The sequence below is a fragment of the Zonotrichia albicollis genome, chromosome 28, assembly GCF_047830755.1.
Source record: "Zonotrichia albicollis isolate bZonAlb1 chromosome 28, bZonAlb1.hap1, whole genome shotgun sequence".
NCBI classification, from domain to species: domain Eukaryota; kingdom Metazoa; phylum Chordata; class Aves; order Passeriformes; family Passerellidae; genus Zonotrichia; species Zonotrichia albicollis.
The window spans coordinates 4,724,774-4,747,432 of NC_133846.1; the positions used below are offsets into that span (position 1 = coordinate 4,724,774).

Consider the following 22,659-nt stretch of genomic DNA (forward strand, 5'->3'; position numbering starts at 1 on the left):
GCTGCGGGACCCCCGGCCTGGGAGCGCCCGGCTCGGCTCAGCCCGGCCCGGCCCGGGGGCAGCGCGGCTCTCCCGGCTCTGCCTCCCGCTGAGAGCGGCGGCTCCGGCAGCTCCGCGCCTCGTCTGGGGCTGCTCAGCTCCTCCCGACCCTCAAAGCTCCTTCATTATCATCCCTGAGCCCTCAGATCCTCCTGAGCACCCCCAGATCCTCCTGAGAACCCCACAGCTCCTCCTGAGCCCCCCCAGATCCTCCTGAGCACCCCCAGATCCTCCTGAGCCCCCCAGATCCTCCTGAGCACCCCCAGATCCTCCTGAGCCCCCCCAGATCCTCCTGAGAACCCCGTAGCTCCTCCTGAGCACCCCCAGATCCTCCTCAGCACCCCCTCAGCTCCTCCTGAGCCCCAAAGCTCCTTCATTATCATCCCTGAGCCCCTCAGATCCTCCTGAGCCCCCCCTAGATCCTCCTGAGCGCCCCCAGATCCTCCTGAGAACCCCCAGGTCCTCCTCAGCACCCCCCCCAGCTCCTCCTGAGCCCCAAAGCTCCTTCATTATCATCTCTGAGCCCTCAGATCCTCCCGAGAACCCCCAGGTCCTTCTGAGCCCCCCCAGATCCTCCTGAGCACCCTCAGGTCCTCCTGAGCACCCCCAGATCCTCCTCAGCACCCCCTCAGCTCCTCCTGAGCCCCAAAGCTCCTTCATTATCATCCCTGAGCCCTCAGATCCTCCTGAGCACCCCCAGATCCTCCTGAGCACCCCCTTGGCTCCTCCTGAGCACCCCCAGGTCCTCCTGAGCTCCGTGTTTTATCCGGCCCTGGCCAGGTCTGCTCAGCTCCTCCTGAACCTCCAAAGCTCCTTCATTATCATCCCTGAGCCCCCAGACCCTCCCGAGAACCCCACAGCTCTTCCTCAACACCCCCAGATCCTCCTGAGCCCCCCCAGATCCTCCTCAGCACCCCCTCAGCTCCTCCTGAGCCCCAAAGCTCCTTCATTATCATCCCTGAGCACCCCAGATCCTCCTGAGCACCCCCAGATCCTCCATTACCATCCCTGAGCACCCAGAGCCTCCTGAGCCCCCCCAGAGCCTCCTGAGTACCCCTCAGCACCTCCTGAGCCCCCCAAACTCAGCTCTGAGCCCTCTCAGCTCCTCCATCAGCCCTGAACCCCCCAGCTCCCCCATCGACCCTGAGAACATCTGCCCCATCAGCCCTGAGACCCCACGGATCCCTGAGCCCCCCCAGATCCTCGTGAGACCCCACAGCTCCTCCTGATCCCCCCCCAGATCCTTCATAATCATCCCTGAGACCCCACAGACCCCCACAGATCCCCCCAGATCCTTCATAATCATCCCTGAGACCCCACAGATCCTCCTGATCCCCCCCAGACCCTTCATAATCATCTCTGAGACCCCACAGACCCCCAGCTCCTCTTGAGCCCCCCAGATCCTTCACTGTCATCCCTGAGCCCCCCTCAGCTCTTCCTGATCCCCCCAGATCCTCCTGAGCCCCCCAGCTCCTCAATAATCACCCCAAACACCCCCAGCTCCTCCTGAGTCCCCCAAAACTTCTCCATCCCCATCTCTGATCCCCCCTAGATCCTCCTGAGCCCCCCATCTCCTCAATAATCACCCCAAACACACCCAGCTCTTCCTGAGACCCCCAAACTCCTCCATCCTCATCCCTGAGCCCCCCCAGCTTCTCCTGAGCCCTCCCAACTCCTCCATCCTCATCCCTGAGACCCCCAAACTCCTCCATCCTCATCCCTGAGCACCCCCAGCTTCTCCTGAGCCCCCCGAACTCCTCCATCCTCAGCCCTGAGCCCTCCCAACTCCTCCATCCTCAGCCCTGAGCCCCCCGAACTCCTCCATCCTCAGCCCTGAGCCCCTCCAGCTCCCCCCACTCCTCTCAACCCCCCCAAAAGCAGCACCTCCGACCCCCCCTCTTTTCCCAGGGGTTCAGGCCGCCTTTAGGGGCTCCACGATCCCAAATCTCTTTTCCAGCCCTGGGAACCCCGGGATGGGGAGCAGCGGGAATTCCTCAGCCTGGTTTGCAGCGCTGCTCCCCCCCCGGAGCACAGAACAAAAGAGGGCAGCGGCTCCTGCGGGGCCCCGCGGGCTCGGGGCAGGCGCTGCCCGGCCATGAGGGGATTGCTTTGCTCCAAAAAAATGGGATTTTGAAGGAAAATGAGCGGCGGGAGTTTCCCCAGCACGGCCGGGACAGCAGGAGCGGCGCTGCCCCAGGGTGTTAAAGGTGGTCCCTGGGTGGTCAGAGTTTTTTGTGGAAGCTTTTTGGGATTTCTGCCATCCCACGTGCGGGTGCCAGCCGGGAATGTTTGCAGGGGGATAAAGCTGGAACGAGCAGGAATGTGGCTCTGGGGGTGACAGCACCCCTGAGCCCCCAAACCCGCGGGATCGGCTCTGAGGGACCCCCAAAAGTGATGCCAGCAGCTGTGGCCACCCTAAAGTCTCTGAAAGTTCGTTTGGGTTTGTTGTTTGTGGGTTGGGATCCTGGAGATGAGCACGGGGAGGGCTGGGACAGCAGGAGCTTCGAGAGATCAGGGTATCCCAGAAATTCCCTGTGCACATCCCAGAGATTCCCTGTACACATCCCAGAAATTCCCTGTGCACATCCCAGAAATTCCCTGTACACATCCCAGAGATTCCCTGTACACATCCCAGAAATTCCCTGTACACATCCCAGAGATTCCCTGTACACATCCCAGAGATTCCCTAACACATCCCAGAAATTCCCTGTACACATCCCAGAGATTCCCTCACACATCCCAGAGATTCCCTGTACACATCCCAGAGATTCCCTCACACATCCCAGAGATTCCCTCCACACATCCCAGAGATTCCCTGTACACATCCCAGAGATTCCCTCACACATCCCAGAGATTCCCTCTGCACATCCCAGAGATTCCCTCACACATCCCAGAGATTCCCTCACACATCCCAGAGATTCCCTGTGCACATCCCAGAGATTGCCTCACACATCCCAGAGATTCCCTCACACATCCCAGAAATTCCCTGTTCACATCCTAGAAATTCCCTGTGCACATCCCAGAGATTCCCTCACACATCCCAGAAATTCCCTCACACATCCCAGAGATTCCCTGTGCACATCCCAGAGATTCCCTGTGCACATCCCAGAAATTCCCTCACACATCCCAGAAATTCCCTGTACACATCCCAGAGATTCCCTCTGCACATCCCAGAGATTCCCTATAGACATCCCAGAGATTCCCTGTGCACATCCCAGAGATTCCCTCACACATCCCAGAGATTCCCTCACACATCCCAGAAATTCCCTCCAAACATCCCAGAGATTCCCTCACACATCCCAGAGATTCCCTGTACACATCCCAGAAATTCCCTGTACACATCCCAGAGATTCCCTCCATATATCCCACCCACATCCCAGAAATTCCCTTCATCTGAATCCCAAGGATTCCCTCCACACATCCCAGAGATTCCTGTCACATTTCTCCCAGAGATTCCCTCCACACATCCCACCTGCATCCCAGAAATTCCCTTTACTTTCATCCTAAAGATTCCCTTCACCTGTACCCCAAAGATTCCCATCAACTTCATCCCAAAGATTCCCTCCATCTGTATCCCAGAGATTCCCCTCATCTGAATCCCAAAGATTCCTGTCACCATTACCCCAAAAATTCCCTTCCCCTTCATCCCAAAGATTCCCTCCACCAGTATCCCAGAGATTCCCCTCATCTGAACCCCAAAAATTTCTGCCACTTGTACCCCCAAAATTCCCATCACTTGTATCCCAAAGATTCCCTTCCCTTGTACCCCAAAGTTTCCCATCATCTGCATCCCAAAAATTCCCTTCCTTTCCATTCCAAAGATTCCCTTCCCCTGTACCCCAAAATTTCCCATCATCTGCATCCCAAAAATTCCCTTCCTTTGCATTCCAAAGATTCCCTTCCCCTGTACCCCAAAAATTCCCTCCACCTCCATCCCACAGGGATTCTCTCTCCCACCAGGAAAATCCCAATCCCTGTGTCCCAAATCCCAGCAATGCTCAGCACGGATGGGCTCCCCACCCTTTTTTTGGGGTTTGGACCCCCCAAAATCTCACCCCAGAGCCACCTTCACCCCACGGCTGCTCTGCCCTGGAGAGCCCCAATTCCAGCTGAGCACAAGGGATCCCAGAAAATCCCAAAATTAAAAATAACTCCACTGAAAAATTGCTTTTAACATGCTCCCCTTCCCAGGAATGCCAGCAAGCCCCAAAATTAAAAATAATCTCAGTGCCAGAGCAGATTTACTGCATTCCCCCTTTTGGGGACCCCAGAAATGCCAAAATTAAAAATAATCCTACTGAAAAAGCAGTTTTAACACACTCACCATCCCAGAGATCGCAGAAATCCCCAAAATTAAAAATAATCCTGCTGAAAAGTTGCTTTTAACGTGCTTCCCTTTTGGGGGACCTCAGAAACCCCAAAATTAAAAATAACCCCACTGAAAATTTGGTTTTAACATGCTCCCCTTCCCAGGAATGCCAGCAAGACCCAAAATTAAAAATAATCCCACTGATAAAGGAGTTTTAACTTGCTCCCCTTTTTCTGGACACCTCAGAAACCCCCAAAATTAAAAATAACCCCACTGAAAAATTGGTTTTAAAATGCTCCCCTTACCAGGGATGCCCAGCAAACCCCAAAATTAAAAATAATCCTGTTGAAAAGTTGCTTTTAACGTGCTTCCCTTTTTGGGGACCTCAGAAACCCCCAAAATTAAAAATAACCCCACTGAAAAATTGGTTTTAACATGCTCCCCTTCCTAGGAATGCCAGCAAGACCCAAAATTAAAAATAATCCCACTGATAAAGGAGTTTTAACTTGCTCCCCTTTTTCTGGACACCCCAGAAACCCCCAAAATTAAAAATAACCCCACTGAAAAATTGGTTTTAAAATGCTCCCCTTACCAGGGACGCCCAGCAAACCCCAAAATTAAAAATAATCCCACTGATAAAGGGGATTATTTTTTGCTCCCCTTTTTCTGGACACCTCAGAAACCCCCAAAATTAAAAATAACCCCACTGAAAAATTGGTTTTAAAATGCTCCCCTTACCAGGGACGCCCAGCAAACCCCAAAATTAAAAATAATCCCAAAGCCAGGGCAGCTTTACCGTGCTGCCTTCCCAGGGACACAAACCCTTCCCCTGCAGCCCATAAATGAAATTTAAACCCCTGGAGCACATAACAACTTTACGAGCTGCTCCACGTCCCCCACCCCAGCCTGGCAGGGCACAGATCCCCCCCTGGCCTGGAGGAATAATAATAATAATAATAATGGACATTTCGGCAGGGAGACAAAAAGTCCAGAAATTCTCCCCTCAGGACATCTCCAAGCCTGGGATAAACTTCGCTGTGAGACAGATTTAGGGAGAGGGGAGGGTGGAGGTAAAAAAAGCAACGGGGGAGCTGAGATTTTCCAAGAGAGAAAAAAGAGATTTAAAAAAAAAAAAAAAAAAAAAAAAAAAAGGTATTTTTAAAAAATTGGGATTTTAAAAGAATGGGATTTAAAAAAAATGGAATTTTAAAAAAATGGCATTTTAAAAAAAATGGGATTAAAAAAATTTGAATTAAAAAAAATGGGATTAAAAAAAAATTGTATTTAAAAAATGGGATTTAAAAAAAACAAAAATTGGGATTTTTGGTGATGGTTCTTGGTGGCATGGGAGGGGCATAAATCGGTGTGAAAGGAGAGGATGATGAGGGTGAAAATGTGTCAAGAAAACCTGTCCTGAGCCTGGCCGCGCTCTTGTCAAAGGCTCAAAGGCCGGCTGCTATTTTTAACAGCACAAAAGCATCCGAAAATCGCCTGGTTTCGAAAAGAAAAGAGAAAAAAAGATTAAAAAAAAGAGAGAGAAAAGTAGTGTATCGGTGTCACCGGAATGGATCCTCCGAATGAAATTGAAGCGAGAGAGGAAATTGCAGGAATTACAAACAGGAGTTATAGGGGAGGGAGGGACCTTATCGGGAAAAAAATCCCATTTACCGAGTTAATTCTCCTTTTTTCCCACCCCGAATCCATCACTGCCGCTTTTCTTGGGGAGTTTTCCGAGCCCGAGGTGCTCAGGAGCCTCCAGCACATTTTTCCCTGGAAATCGCTCATCAGAGGTGGAAAGCGCGGAAAATTTCTGGTTTTTTCGCCTTTTTCGCCCCAAAACCTCCCCTTCAGGACCACGCAGCTCCCGCGTTTCAACTTTGCCGGCTTGAGATGAGATTTTACCGCTCTCGAGGGGTGAAAAAACCCCAAATTTCCCCAGATTTCCCCCAGTCCTGCAGGACCATCCCCGCTGTGGGGTCTCCCTGGGGTTGTCGCTGCGATGGTGACAAGGTTTGTGTCCCCTCAAAGCGACAGAGATCGGCGCTGTCCCCGCTCCCAAAGCCTCTATCGCGACAGTGTCGCGGTGTCGGAGCCTCTCGCCCCCCACGGGTGACACCGGCCGGGTTCTCCTGTGTCCCCGTTGTGGATGCACCCAAAGTGTCGCTTGTGCCGTGGGGACAGCGCTGAAGGACGGGACAAGAGGCGGCGACAACGGGGACCCCAACGCGCTGCGGGCGGGCACAGCCGTGTCCCCCCAAAAGCCACCAACCCCAGGACACGCGGCTCTGTCCGTCCGTCCGTCTGTCCGTCTGTCCTGCGCACCGTGGGGACGCCGGCTCGGTCCCCCCTGTCCCCAAATCAACGAGCGGGGACCGCGCTCTGTGCCCGCACAGACCCCGGAGTCGGGATTAACCCCTCACCTGCCGGTTTAACCCCTCACCTGCCGGGTTTAACCCTTCTCCTGCCGGTTTAACCCCTCAGCTGCCGGGTTTAACCCCTCTCCTGCCGGCATTAACTAACCCCTCTCCTGCCGGGTTTAACTAACCCCTCTCCTGCCGGTTTAACCCCTCTCCTGTCGGGTTTAACCCCTCTCCTGCCGGGTTTAACCCCTCTCCTGCCGGGTTTAACCCCTCTCCTGCCGGGCTCCCCGGACCTGCGTGGGGGTCTCGCAGCGGAGTTCGCAGCCCCGAACTTCGCGGGGCTGAGCGGGACCAGACCCCGCGTCCCTTTTTCCCTTTTTCCCTTTTCCCTTCTTCTCCTCAAGCCCAGGGATTTTGGGGGGGTTCTCCTGATCGGTTCCTTCAGCCGCGACCCCCGAGGGTGCTCCCCGAGCCCACAGGGTGCTCCCCGAGCCCACAGGGTGCTCCCCGAGCCCACAGGGTGCTTGGCACCCCGAGGCTGTGCCGGTGCCCCCCGGGCTGCGCCAGTGCCCCTGAAACTGTGCCGGTTCCCCTCGAGGCTCTGCCGGTCCGCCCCGGTCTGTGCCGGTGCCCCCCGAGCTCTATTGGTACCCCCGGGGCTCTATCGGTGCCCCCGGGCTGTGCCGGTTCCCCCCCGGCCGCACTCACAGCTCCGCTGCGCTGAGCCCCGGTGCCGCCTCCGCCGGTGCTGCCGGTGCCGGTCCCGCCCCGTTGTCGCTCTCGGTCTCACCCCGGTGCCGGTTCTGCCGGTCCCACCCCGGTGCCGGTGCCGGTTCTGCCGCCGCGGGCTCCGCCACCGCCTCAGGTCCGCTCCATGTCCCCAGCGCCTCCTCTGGGAGCTGCCCCGGCGCCGGGCGGAGAGAGGGAGCGAGGAGGAGGAGGAGGAGGAGGAGGAGGAGGAGGAGGAGGAGGAGGAGGAGGAGGAGGAGGAGGGCCCCGCTCCAGCCAGCCAGCAGCCGCCTCCGGGGCGGCCCCGCGCCCGTCCCCTCCCCTCAGAGCCCCCGGCCCACGTGTGACAGCGCCGGGGCTCCCACGCTGTGCCCGGAGCTCCGCGCAGAGCCCTGAACCCCCCCCAAAGGATGGGGGGCACTCGGGGGGGACACCCCGAAACCCCCTCAGCACCCCGGGGTGGGCAGGGATCCAGCGGAGACCCCTCGCTTCCAGCCGTACCCGGATTTTGGAGAGTCCACCCCAAATTCCCGGGATCCCCAAAATCACAATGCGCCAGGGGCAGACCCCAAAATCCGCCTTCCAGGATCACCCCAAGTTTTGCTCCAAAATCCGCCTTCAGACTTGGGGATCACCCCGAGTTTTGTTCCTTGGCTCCAAAATCCGCCTTCAAACTTGGGGATCACCCCGAGTTTTGCTCCTTGGCTCCAAAATCTGCCTTCCAGTTTGGGGTTCACCCCCAGTTTTGCTCCTTGGAGCCAAAATCTGCCTTCCAATTTGGGGATCACCCCGAGTTTTGCTCCTTGGCGCCAAAATCTGCCTTCCAATTTGGGGTTCACCCCCAGTTTTGCTCCTTGGAGCCAAAATCCGCCTTCCAATTTGGGGATCACCCCGAGTTTTGCTCCTTGGCTCCAAAATCCGCCTTCCAATTTGGGGATCACCCCGAGTTTTTCTCCTTTGTTCCAAAATCCGCCTTCAAACTTGGGGATCACCCCGAGTTTTTCTCCTTGTTCGTCCCGCACTTCCCCTTTTCCCCTGGCAATTCCTGACATCCAATTCCATTCCAGCACCCCAGAAATTCCCGAGGAAAATTCCGGAGCCGCTCCCGGGGAGGGCAAAGGCGGGATCAGAACTGGAGAGCTCACCTGGGCAGGCCAGGTGGGGGCACAGGGGGGGATCCGTGCCCCTGGCAGCCCTGGCACCGCCGTGCCCTGGATGCCAGCCCGGCCCCATTGTGAGGCTCAGCCCGAGTGGAACGGTCCCATTGTGGGAGCACTTCGGGAATTCTTCCCGCTCCCATCCTTGCCAGCTTGGCTGCTGGCCAGCGTGGAAACTTCCTGATGCCCCAAATCCATCATCCCCCGGCCCCACAAACACCCCAAAGGTGAGGCCCTCTGAGCTCACCTCCCTCGGGGCCTCTCGGAGCTCCCAAACTCTCAGGTTTGGGGTTTTCAAAGGGTTTTGCTGATTACAACCCCCTAAAACATCCCCAGGCTCCTCCAGATCCCAAAAGGTTTTTTTCCCTTTTCCAATCCCAAAAGATTTCCTCTTTTCCTATCCCAAAGGTTTTTTCCCCTTTTCCAATCCCTAAAGGATTTCCCATTTTCCAACCCCAAAAGTGTTTCCCTTTTTCTAATCCCAAAAGGATTTCTCCTTTTCCAATCCTTAAAATATTTCCCCTTTTCCAATCCCTAAAGATTTCCCCTTTTCCAGTCCCAAAGGATTTCCTCTTTTCCATTCCCTAAAGTGTTTCCCCTTTTCCAATCCCAAAATAATTTTCCCTTTTCCAATCCCTAAAGGATTTCCCTTTTCCAATCCCTAAAGGATTTCCCTTTTTCCAATCCCCAAAGAGTTTCCTCTTTTCCAATCCCTAAAGTATTTCCCCTTTTCCAACCCCTAAAATATTTCCCCCTTTTCCAATTCCTAAATGTTTTCCCCTTTTCCAATTCCTAAAGGGTTTCCCTTTTTCCAGTTCCAAAAGGGGATTTGATTTATTTCATAATGAAATCATAATTTCAGGGAAACCCATGGAATCATTAAAAGGATTAAGTGCTGCTAAAAACCCTTTTTTTCTTTTCTTTTTGCACCCACCCCTTTTGTGTGCCGTGGCAAAGCTGGCACCGAGCAAGGGGAACAACTGGCAGCCCCCCAGCTGGACAGACGGACAGATGGACACCATTCCCACACGTTTTGGGATGGAAAACCAGGAGCTCAGCTGAATCCACGAGGTTTTTCCTATTTGGGGGACCCCTCAGGATCTCCCCACACCCCAAACCCAGCTCCCCACACTCCTCACCCTGCAGCAGCTGCGGGAATTCCATCGCCCACCTTCCCCAGGGAGTGAAATCCCTCCAGGAATTCCATCTCCCACCTTCCCCAGGGAATGAAATCCCTCCAGGAATTCCATCTCCCACCTTCCCCAGGGAATGAAATCCCTCTCAGGGGAGCAGGGACAGGGACAGGGACAGGGACAGACACAGGGACAGGAGCTGGGACAGGGACAGGGACAGGGACAGGGGCTGGGACAGGGACAGGGGCTGGGACAGAGGCTGGGACAGGGACAGGGGCTGGGACAGGGACAGGGACAGGGACAGGGACAGGGACAGGGACAGGGGCTGGGACAGGGACAGGGACAGGGACAGGGACAGGGACAGGGACAGGGACAGGGACAGGGCAGGGACAGGGACGGGGACAGGGACAGGGACAGGGCAGGGACAGGGACGGGGACAGGGACAGAGGCTGGGACAGGGACAGACACAGGGACAGACACAGGGACAGGGACAGGGACAGGGACAGGGCAGGGACAGGGACAGGGGCTGGGACAGAGGCTGGGACAGGGACAGACACAGGGACAGACACAGGGACAGACACAGGGACAGGGACAGGGACAGGGACAGGGCAGGGACAGGGACGGGGACAGGGACAGGGGCTGGGACAGGAATGGGACAGGGACAGGGACAGGGACAGGGACAGGGACAGACACAGGGACAGACACAGGGACAGGGGCTGGGACAGAGACAGGGACAGACACAGGGACAGGGGCTGGGACAGGAATGGGACAGGGACAGACACAGGGACAGGGGCTGGGACAGGGACAGGGGCTGGGACAGGGACAGGGACAGGGACAGGGACAGGGACAGAGGCTGGGACAGGGACAGGGGCTGGGACAGGGACAGGGACAGGGACAGGGACAGGGACAGGGACAGGGACAGGGACAGGAGCTGGGACAGGGACAGGGACAGGAGCTGGGACAGGGACAGGGACAGGGGTTGGGACAGGGGCTGGGACAGGGACAGGAGCTGGGACAGGGACAGGGGCTGGGACAGGGACAGGGACAGACACAGGGATAGGGACAGGGACAGGAGCTGGGACAGGGACAGGGGCTGGGACAGGGACAGGGACAGGGACAGGGACAGGGGCTGGGACAGGGACAGGGACAGGGACAGGGACAGGGGTTGGGACAGGGACAGACACAGGGACAGGGACAGACACAGACACAGGGACAGGGACAGGGACAGGGACAGGGACAGGGACAGGGGCTGGGGCTGGGACAGGGACAGGGACAGGGACAGGGGCTGGGACAGGGACAGGGACAGGGACAGGGACAGGGACAGGGACAGGGACAGGGACAGGGCTGGGACAGGGACAGGGACAGGGGCTGGGACAGGGACAGACACAGGGACAGGGACAGGGACAGGGGCTGGGACAGAGGCTGGGACAGGGACAGACACAGGGACAGGGACAGGGACAGGGGCTGGGACAGGGACAGGGACAGGGACAGGGCTGGGACAGGGACAGGGACAGGGACAGGGACAGGGACAGGGACAGGGACAGGGACAGGGGCTGCCTCGGCCACTGTTGACAAGGAACCTTTTTTTTTTTCCCCTGCCGTGAAACCTTTAAAATGTTGTGTCAACACGGAAGGGCTGTTTATGTTTCAGCAGCCGGGAAAGTTCCCATTGACTCCCGGCTCTTTCCTCCCCCACACCGTTATTTTCTGTTATTTTCTTCCCTGGGAATTTTTTTTTTTTCCAAGTGTTGTTTCTTTTTTTTTTTTTTTTTTTTTTTTCACGCAAGGGCAGGAGAGAAGAGGAAGAGATGGAGCTGCTGCTGGGATTTGGGGGTTGCTGAGCTGGGCTGGGGGTTCTGGAGGGGTTTGGGCACCCACATCCCACTGCCAGCCCTCTCCCAGAGCGGTGACCTGGGATCATTTCCCATCCTCACCCCGAGGATTTCGCAGGAAATGGGGGAAATTGGCTGCACCCACAGCCCCCAGACCCTAAAGAGGCTCAGTGGGACATTCCCACTAAGACATTCCCATTAAACCCTCTAGAACATTTTCATTAAATCCCATGGGACATTCCCATTAAACCCTTTGGGACATTGCCATTAAACCCCATGGGACATTCCCATTAAACCCTCTGGAACATTTTCATTAAATCCCATGGGATATTCCCATTAAACCCTTTGTGACATTCCCATTAAACCCCATTAAAGCCCATGGGACATTTCCATATTCCCTTTAAACCCCAGTGGGACATTCCCATTAAACCCCAGTGGGATATTCCCATTAAACCCTATGGGACATTCCCATATTCCCATTAAACCTCTTAGGACATTCCCATATTCCCATTAAACCCCAATGGGGCATTCCCATATTCCCATTAAACCCCATGGGACATTCCCATTAAACCCTGTGGGGCATTCCCACATTCCCATTAAACTCCAGTGAGACGTTCCCGTTAAATCCTGTGGGACATTCCCGTTAAATCCTGTGGGACATTCCCATTAAACTTTGTAGGACATTCCCATATTCCCATTAAACTTTGTGGGACATTCCCATTAAACCTCATAGGACATTCCCATATTCTCATTAAACCCTATGGGACATTCCCATTAAACTCCATGGGACATTCCCATTAAACCTTGTAGGACATTCCCATATTCCCATTAAACCCCAGTGGGGCATTCCCATATTCCCAATCCCACCTGGACAGGTGCCCCCCAGCCCCTCTGAGCCCCCTCCCCATCCAGGGGCACAGCTGGTCCCAGTGCCACCCCTGGCACGGGCAGTCCCGAGTGTCCCCAATGCCACCCCTCCTCAGTGTCACCCCCTGACCTCGAGAGATCCCAGGAGGGGGGGGTTCATGGGGGATCCAGCGACTCCTGAGGTCCCCAAAGCCACTCCAGGGCAGGGAGGGGACAGGAGGAGCTGTCCCCAGACTGGGTGGGGACACAATTCCCAGAGGGACTGAGCCCAAAAAGAGGAGCGGGAGCTTTGTTGGGGTAGCCATGGCAGCAGCCGGCCCGGCCCACTCGGACTTGCACTCTCCGATCCTTCCTCGCCCACCCCGGTGGCCCTGGGGCTGGTGACCGTCCCTCAATGCCACCAGCACTGCTGGCACTGCCCATGGCACTCCTTGTGGGCCTGCTGGGCACTCCTGGGACCAGATGGGCATCGCCAGGACCTGCTGGGCATCCTCAGGACAAGCTGGGCATCCTCAACACCCTCTGGGTATCCCCAGGACCTGCTGGGCATCCTCAGGACCTGCTGGGCATCCTCAACACCCACTGGGCATTGCCAGGACCAGCTGGACACCCCAGAACGTGCTGGGCATCCTCAGGACCTGCTGGGCATCCTCAACACCCCCTGGGCATTGACAGGACCAGTTAGACACCCCAGAACATGCTGGGCATCCTCAGGACATTCTTGGCATCCTCAACACCCACTGGGCATCCTCAGGACCTGCTGGGCATCTCCAGAACCTGATGGGCATCCCCTGGATCAGCTGGGCATCCCCAGGACCAACTGGGCATCCTCAACACCTGCTGAGCATCCCCAGAACCCACTCCTGGCCATCCCCAGGACCTGCTGGGCACCCCAGGACCTGCTGGACACCCCAGGACCTGCTGGGCATCCCCAAGGCATGAGGTGCCAGGTGGGGACAAGGGCACAGCCGCTGTCCCCGTCCCTGCCCTGCTCCCACCTGGCCGCCCCCGGGCCTGGCTCCCATCGCTTTCCCGGAGCTGTCAGGGCAGAGGAAGCCGGGACAATGCCCGGGGGGCCGGGGAGCAGCCGGGCAGCGCTGCCGGGGCAGGGGGCGCGCAGGGCAGAGGCTCGGCCGGGATCGCCTTCCTCTTCCTCTTCCTCTTCCTCTTCCTCTTCCCAGCCCCGCTCCCGCCCGAGCACCCGCGACCGGCGGGGATGGGTCAGGGAAGGGCTCTGGACTCGGAACCGGCCCGGGGCAAAGCCGGGACAGCAAACCTGGGACAGCAAAGCTGGCCTGTGGAAATCCCAGGCTGATGCAGTGAAGGGGTGCGAGCATCTGGCCTGATGGCACTGCCACCTTCCAGCACCCCAATGCCACCTTCCAGCACCTCAATCCCATCTTCAGCACCCCAAATCCACATTCCAGTACCCCAAATCCATCTCCTAGCACCCCATTTCCACTTTCCAGCACGTCAGTCCCACCTTCCAGCACCACAAATCAGCCTTCCAGCACCCCAAATCCATCTTTGAGCACCTCAATCCCACCTTTGAGCACCCCAAATCCATCTTTGAGCACCTCAATCCCACCTTTGATCACCCCAAATCCATCTTCCATCACCCCGATTCCATCCTCCAGCACCTCAATCTCACCTTCCACCACCCCAAATCAACCTTTGAGCACCCCAATGCCACCTTCCAGCACCTCAATTCCACCTTCCAGTCCCCCAAATCCACCTTCCAGCCCCCAAATTCACCTTCCAGTCCCCCAAATTCACCTTCCAGCACCCCAAAATCACATTCCAGCACCCCAAATCCATCTTCTAGCACCCCCTTTCCACTTTCCAGCACCCCAATCCCACCTTCCAGCCCCCCAATTCTGGTCGGACTCGAGCCTCACTCTCCCACTGCCCACCCTGGAGGTCCCCACCGTGTGTCCCCCACCCTGTGCCACCGCTTGTGCCAACCCTCCTGGGCACATCCAGCTGCAATCAGGGATTCCCTGGCTGAGGGGGACTCAATTCCCGACCCGGGCGGTTCGGATTGTCCCTGTCCCTGTCCCTGTCCCTGTCCCTGTCCCCAACCACTCACCACGGCAATGCCACCACGGCGCGGGGGGTGGCACAGCCAGCCTGGCACTGTCCCCACCGCTGTCCCAGCCGTGCCCAGACCGCCGGGCAGGGGCGGCAGTGGGGCACGGAGGGGGTGACACTGAGCTGGGAGGGACGCGGGGACAGCAGGAGGGACAGAGGGACAGCGGGAGGGACAGAGGGACAGCGGGAGGGACACGGGGACAGCGGGAGGGACACGGAGATGGCGGGAGGGACAGGGGGATGGCGGGAGGGACAGAGGGACAGCAGGAGGGACAGCGGGAGGGACACGGGGATGGCGGGAGGGACAGAGGGACAGCGGGAGGGACAGAGGGACAGCAGGAGGGACACAGGACAGCGGGAGGGACACGGGGACAGCAGGAGGGACACGGGGACAGCAGGAGGGACAGAGGGACAGCAGGAGGGACACGGGGACAGCGGGAGGGACACGGGGACAGCAGGAGGGACAGAGGGACAGCAGGAGGGACAGAGGGACAGCAGGAGGGACACAGGGACAGCAGGAGGGACAGAGGGACAGCGGGAGGGACATGGGGACAGCAGGAGGGACAGAGGGACAGCGGGAGGGACAGAGGGACAGCAGGAGGGACACAGGGACAGCGGGAGGGACACGGGGACAGCAGGAGGGACAGAGGGACAGAGGGACAGCAGGAGGGACAGCAGGAGGGACAGAGGGACAGCAGGAGGGACAGAGGGACAGCAGGAGGGACAGAGGGACAGCGGGAGGGACACGGGGACGGCAGGAGGGACACAGGGACGGCCGGACCACACAGCGGGCCCGGGGGGCAGCGGGGCCGAGCTGAGCCCCGACCTCCCCCGGGGCCCGAGCGCGGCGCTGCCGCTTGAAAGGCGACACCGAGGCTGTCCCGGGGCTGTCACCCTCGGCCAGCGCGGCTCCGGCGGGGACCCGGTGCCACCCAGCCCCACAGAGGGGCTTTTCGTGTCCCCCCGCCTTTGTTTTCTATTTAGTGCTTTTGTTCCCCCCTCTTTGGGGCTTTGTTCCAGCTCGTCCTTTGTTCCGACGCCTTTGGTTTCTCTTCCCTTTGATGCTTTGTCACTCCCTTCATCTTGGTGCTTTTCTTTTAGGTTTTTTGGTTTGTGTTGTTGGTCCTTTTTTTTTTCTTTTTTTTTTCCTTTTTTTTTTTTTTTTTTTAAGCTGGCTCTTTGGCTTTTTGGTGGGATTTTATTGGGATTTTTTTGTTGTTTTTTTCTCTCCTGGCCGCTCCGCTCTTGGCATTTTTCTACTTTTCTGCTGCCTCGTCCACTCTCGGGTCACATGGACGCGGCCCGGATTGTCTCCAAATCCCCATTTGTCTTGTTTTGGTGCCTGCATTTCCCTGCCTTTATGTCCTTTTTCTTAAGAGACTCTCAGCGATTTCTTCTCGGAGAGCAGAGAGGGGGGGGTCGGGGATTAATTAATTAGCGAGTGTAATCTTGAGCTGCGGGATGTGCGGAGCATCATTACGGCTGTCATTAGGGTGTTAGGGGTTAGCGAGGATTTAAATACCAGCTAATTGCAGCCAAGAGATCACGACTCCGCCAAAAAAAAAAAACAAAAAAAAAAAAAAATCCAGCGGGATGAGTTTTGGGGAGAATTGGGAGAAATTCCCCACAAGGAGGGGGTAAAAGAGTGGGGAGAAAAAACCCAAAATTGCCATTTGAGGGGGTTCGTTGAGGATTTTGGAGACTCTTTGGCACGGCAGAACCAGCCCAGGATGCCAGGGCAGCATGGAGAGGGTTAAATACCCTGATATTGGCGATTTTCCCCGTTCCCATCACCCAGGGAACCCTAAAAAACCCCAAAATCGTCACTTGAGGGAGTTCTTTGAGGATTTTGGGGACTCCTTGGCACGGCAGAACCAGCCCATGATGCCAGGGCAGCATGGAGAGGATTAAATACTCTGATGGTGGCGATTTTTCCCCATTCCCCAGAGAACCCTAAAAAACCCCAAAATCGTCACTTGAGGGGTGCTCAGTGTCACTTTGGGGACTCTCTGGCACGTCAGAGCCAGCCCAGGATGCCAGGGCAGGATGGAAAGGGTTAAACGCCCCGATATTGGCGATTTTTCCCCGTTCCCATCACCCAGAGAACCCTAAAAAAACCCCAAAATCGTCGCTTGAGGGGGTTCTTTGGGGATTTTGGGCACTCCTTGGCACGGCAGAACCAGCCCATGATGCCAGGGCAGGATAGAGAAGGTTAAATACCCTGATGATGGTGATTTTCCCCCGTTCCCATCACCCAGAGAACACTAAAAAACCCCAAAATCGTCGCTTGAGGGAGTTCTTTGAGGATTTTGGAGACTCCTTGGCACGGCAGAACCAGCTCAGGATGCCAGGGCAGGATGGAGAGGGTTAAACGCCCTGATATTGGCGATTTTTCCCTGTTCCCATCACCCAGAGAACCCTAAAAAACCCCAAAATCGTCACTTGAGGGGTGTTCAGTGTCACTTTGGGGACTCTCTGACACGTCAGAGCCAGCCCAGGATGCCAGAGCAGCATGGAGAGGATTAAATACCCTGATGGTGGCGATTTTTTCCCATTCCCATCACCCAGGGAACACTAAAAAACCCCAAAATCGTCACTTGAGGGGTGCTCAGTGTCACTTTGGGGACTCTCTGGCACGGCAGAGCCAGCCCAGGATGCCAGGGAGGATGGAGAAGATTAAACGCCCTGATATTGGCGATTTTTCCCCGTTCCCATCACCCAGGGAACCCTTTGGATGCGGGAATTCGGCCGGCCGAGCTCGGTGCCGCTGCTGCGGCGGTGCCACGGAGGGGACAAGGACTTGAATGTCACAACAACCGTGACACAAACGGGCTCGGAGCCCCGCCGCAAGATCAGATACCGGGATTCGGGAGCCGTTTTTTCCCCACGAGCGGCTCCGCTTTGATTTGAGCGCCCCAAATCAAGCTCTGGGCACAGCTGAGGTGTCGCATCACCCCCAAAAGCGAGCTCGGGTCCTTTTTTAGGAGCCCCAAACCCTCCCCGTGCCGCAGTTTCGAGCAGCTGGCGGGGAAAGAGAGGAAACAGCCAAAATAGCAACAGGATGTGCCCCCAGATAAGGTGATCGATATCAGAAAGCGCCGCTTTTTCAAGTCACAGCCGAGCCCAGCTGCTCGAACAGGAGATCGGCCCCCGATAGGGGCGGCCCCGGCTTCTCGACACCCCAATTTCTCCTGTCCCCGCTGGTTTTCGGTAACGCGGTGACGTCCTCGGGGTTTGGGGGGTGTTGGTGTGGGAGGACAGGGCGGGTTTGGGATGGGGAGAAGGGCAGGAGGATCCCGGGAGGGATGGCTGATCTGTGGGGTGTCCCAAAGGAGGGATTGGGGTGGATCTGGGTGCTGCTAACACACCCCAAAAAGTGCTGAGGGGTAACTGTGATTCCTGGGGTGAGCCAGGCACTGGGAAGGTTCCAGAAGAGGAGTTTTTGGGATGCCACCTCCGTGATCCCACAAATCAGCTCTCCATGGGTGAGGAATTCCAGGGGATGGGCACAGGCAGGAGGGCACAGAGCAGCCCCTGCCAGCCCCAATCCCACATGGAAAAATGGGAGCTGTGGCTCCAGGAGTGCCAGAACCCGAGCAGGACATCCCCGGGGACATCTCCAGGGACATCCTCACCCCTCCTGCTCCTGCACAATGTCCCCTCCAAACTGTGCCACCCTCCCGTGTCACCGGGCCCGGGTGGCTCCTCCACGGCCGAGGGGTGCCAGGGAGCCGTGCCAGCCGTGCCAGCACCTTCAGAGGTTAAAAACCAACAAAAGGAGCCGCAAAAACCCATCCTGCAGGTCTGCCCGGTCCTGCGGCTCTTCTGATGCAAACTCCGAGCCCATAAAACCCAGATTGTCCATCCTAAAACTCCATCCTACAACCCTGGACTGTCCATCCTCAAACTCTGGATTGTCCATGCCAAAACTCCGTCCTAAAACCCCAGACTGTTTATCCTCAAACCCCAAATTGTCCATCCTAAAACTCCATCCTACAACCCCGACTGTCCATTCTAAAACTCCGGATTGTCTGTCCTAAAACTCCAGATTATCCATCCCAAAACCCAGAATTGTGCATCCTAAAAGTCCAGATTGTCCATCCTAAAACCCCTGACTGTCCATCCCAAAAGCTCGAATTGTCCATCTTAAAACTCCAAATTATCCATCCTAAAACCCTGGGTTGTCCATCCTAAAACTCCAACTGTCCATCCTAAAACCCCGAATTGTCCATCCTAAAATTCCAGATTGTCCATCCTAAAACCCTGGACTGTCTATCCCAAAACTCCAGGTTGTCCATCCTCAAACTCCAGATTATCTGTCCTAAAACCACAGACTGTCTATCCCAAAACCCCAAATTGTTTATCCTAAAACTCCATCCTAAAACTCCGGGCTGTCCATCCTAAAATTCCAGATTGTCCACCCTAAAACCCTGGACTGTCCATCCCAAAACTCCAGATTGTCCATCCTCAAACTCCAGATTATCCATCCTAAAACTCCAGACTGTCAATCCCAAAACCCCGAATTGTTTATCCTAAAACTCCATCCCAAAACCCCAAATTGTCCATCCTAAAATTCCAGATTGTCCATCCCAAAACTCGGATTGTCCATCCTCAAACCTCGATTGTCCACCCCAAAACCCCCGCGGCTCCCACTGCGCTGTGCCCCGGCCTGGTGCCACCTCCTGCTGCCACCCCCTCCCCTGGCACTGCCACCAGATCACCCTCAGCTCGTTCTGCCGCGTCCTCCAAAGGGCTGAACCTGTTTTTATGGCAGAGCTGGCACCGGGAAAGGCTAAAAAAAAAAAAAAAATAAAATAAAACCCCAAAAAAGCCTCCCCTGATCTCTGTATCTGCAGCCATGCAAGGAATATTGTTCAGCGCAGCACAAAAGCATCCCTGAAAATAGAAGCGCCAGGGCCAGGCCTGCCAGTGGCTGTGTGAGATAACGTCTACTTGCAAACAGTGTGTCTTTGTGCCGCTGTCACTGTCCCCATTGTTCAGGAGCCTATTGCCTCGGGGATATTGTTCCCTCCTTTTGTCTCAGCCCGGCTCCTTTTTGTTTGACTTTACTTTACCATTTCATTCCTCTCCTTTGTGCCGCCGTTCTTGCTTTTGTCTCCCTCTCTCTCTCTCTCTCTCTCTCTCTCTGCCTTTTCTCTCGCTGATTTGTATTTAGCGATTGTTCCCGGCTCGCTGCGAGCACAAAGTGCTCCGGGCTCTTTTCTCACTCCATTCATTCCCTATTCAGGTGCGTTTGTTTGCCCGTAGGTACCGGCAGGAGCGGATTTGGGGGTGGATTTGGGGTTTTAGGGGGTCCTGGAAGCCGGCAAAGGGAGCTGGAGGCTGTTGGTGGCCTTTGGGGACAGCCAGGTCCCCGTGTGCCCCATCCCCGTGCCAAAAAAAGCAGGGATTTGTCGGGAAAAGGACAAATGAGCCCCCAGGTGGAGCGGCCGGGGATGCTGGCAGGGACACGGGGGTGGCACCGCTGAGGTGACCGGGCCCGGTGCCAGCTGGGCCGATCCCAGAGCGGATCCGAGCCCAGTCCCGACCCTGCACTGGCGGTCCCGGCTCCCCCAGCCCTGGATCTGCACCACGCCCGCGTTTTGGGAGGCACAAGGAGAAACATTCCACGGCCTCTCCCCCGCTCTGCACCGCGGCTGTGCCCTCCCGGAGCGACCCTCGGGCTGGCACCACCCACCCCGAGCTGGGATTCACCCTGGGGACCACAGGGACAGCGGGTGGATCCATGGAGGTGGCTTGGGGACATTTGGGGAGCGGCTCAGAGGCTCCCGGGGTGCCCCAAACCCCGCAGGATGGGGGAGCACCCCCTGCCCCCCACGCCCTGCCGGCTGCAGGGAGGGCTCGTTCCCAGCGCCACGAGGAAGAGGAGGAGGAGGGTTCGGATTCCCCAGGAATCCTTCAGGGCGAGCTGACAAGAGTGGCCACCCCCGGAGACAACAAAGCCCCGCTGTTCTCCGGGCACGGCCCGCGTGACCCGACGGGACTTTTCCATCCCCTCCCCGCCAGCGAAACCCCGGAGGATCCAAGGGAAAAACCTTCCTCCTCCTCCTCCTCCTCCTGCTTCACACAGCCCACGCGAAGCGGGAGAGGCCGCGGGGACCCCCCCAGACTCACCCCGGGAGCGAGGGACGGAGCGGGACGAGGGGACAGCGAGCGGCGACTCCGCGGGGCCAGCGGGAGCCCCCGGGGCCGCGGGGGGGGCGTGCCTGGGAATGGAGGGAGCGGACTGAGGGCCATTGTCTCATTGTTCGGGCTTCAAAGGACAATGGGCCATTGTTGTCCCCGGGGATGCCATTGTTTGCTTTCCCTGCAGAGCCCGGCCGCGCACGGAGCTTTCCCGAGGGCCGGCTCCGTGTGTGGGACGCTCCAGAACAACGAGGCAGGAATGTTGCTTTCCTTCCCCACGCCCTGTTTTTTTGGTTTTTTGGTTTTTTGTTTTTTTGGTTTTTTTTGCACGGTTGTGCCATCCTGAAAAAAGGCACGGCCAGAGGGGATGGGACCACCCAGAGACCCCCTGGATCCCGCAGGGATGGGCTGAGAGCGGGGGGTTCATCCTCCATCCCCCCATCCCTGCACATTCCAGGGTGAGGGCACAAAATCCAGGCGGGTTGAAGCCGCTTCAGGAGCATCCACCGGGCAATATCCCGAATTTCCATCCCGTGGATGCCCCAAATCTGCCCCGGCACGGCGGCGTTTGGCTCCTGCAGAACCCAGGAAGGGACGGCCCGGCCCGGAGCGCTCCTGGTGCGGATTCCCGGGGCTGATCCCGCTGAGAAATTCAACTGAGGGGCCGAGGAAAGGCTGGGGGAGGGAGAAGGAGAATTTCAGGAGCGAGGAAAGGAACAGAATTCCAGGAGCAGGGTAAAGGGGAAAGAGCAGAATTCCAGGAGCAGGGAAAGGAGCAGGGGAAAGGGGAAAGAGCAGAATTCCAGGAGCAGGGAAAGGAACAGAATTCCAGGAGGAGGGAAATGAGCAGGGAAACTAGCAGGGGAAAAAGGGAAAAAGGAAAGAGCAGAATTCCAGGAGCAGAATTCCAGCCCCTCCGCAGCCCGAGGCGGGCCGGGGGATGGATGGAGCAGGAAAGGGACGCGCTGCGCTCAGGGACACCCTCGCTGCTGCAAACAGCCGGGAATGGCAGGAGGAACTGCGGCCGGGAGCCCGGGATGAGCTCCGGGATGAGCCCCGGGATGAGCCCCGGGATGAGCCCCGGGAGCGCTCCGGGCTGTCACCGGCAGAGAAGGGAACGCCGCCCCTGCAGGATCAGCCTGGCCGCGGTTCCTCCCCTCCCCAGGGCTGTGACCGCCCTCGGGACGAAGCCTTGGAGCGACCCCAGCCCGGCTGGAAGAGCCCCCGAATCCCCCCCGAGCGCAGCCCCGGGGCTGAGGAGCCCCCCAAGCTCGGGCTCAGCCCCTCCAGAGCTTTGTCCCCATGGCCAGCGTGTCCCTGGGGGTCACCAAGTCACCCTGGGGGGTTCCTGGGTCTCCGTCCCCTCCAGCCGCCAGCACGGGGAGGTGACAATGGCTGGGGACACAGAGAGGTGGCACTAATGGGAAGGTGGCAGTGGCCAGGGACACAGAGAGGTGGCAATGGCTGGGGACAGGCAGAGGCGACACAAACCCGGACAGGTGGCAGTGGCTGAGGACACGGGGAGGTGACACAAATGGGGATGTGGCACTGGCTAGGGACACAGAGAGGTGGCAATGGCTGGGCACAGGGAGAGGTGGCAGTGTCTGGGGACAGGCAGAGGTGGCACAAAAGCCGGGAAGATGGCAGTGGCCGGGCACAGGGGAAGGTGGCAGTGGCTGGGGACACGAGGAGGTGACACAAATGGGGATGTGGCACTGGCTAGGGACACAGAGAGGTGGCAATGGCTGGGCACAGGGAGAGGTGGCAGTGGCCGGGCAGAGGTGACACAAACCCAGGGAGGTGGCAGTGGCTGGGGACACGGGGAGGTGACACAAAAGCCGGGGAGATGGCAGTGGCTGGGGACAGGGGGAGGTGGCAGTGGCTGGGCAGAGGCAGAGGTGGCGCAAAAGCCGGGGAGATGGCAGTGGCCGGGCACAGGGGGAGGTGGCAATGGCTGGGCACAGGGAGAGGTGGCAGTGGCCGGGCAGAGGTGAC

General features: G+C 57.5%; 1 protein-coding gene across 16 annotated transcripts in view; it reads right to left on the reverse strand.

Moving 5' to 3' along the window:
* SOX13 (SRY-box transcription factor 13) overlaps positions 1-20,890 on the reverse strand; it is a 46,770-nt gene extending 25,880 nt beyond the window's left edge. For 14 of the 16 annotated variants that reach the window (XM_074528283.1, XM_074528285.1, XM_074528288.1 and 11 more), the window contains exon 1: positions 20,653-20,889. In XM_074528283.1, coding sequence (XP_074384384.1) covers positions 20,653-20,783 — 131 coding nt within the window. In that variant the 5' untranslated portion in view covers positions 20,784-20,889. Of the gene's footprint in view, positions 1-7,416; positions 7,666-20,652 lie in introns of those variants that run through there. The other 2 variants (XM_074528290.1, XM_074528291.1) reach the window with 2 other exon arrangements.
* Positions 20,891-22,659: the final 1,769 nt, after the last annotated feature.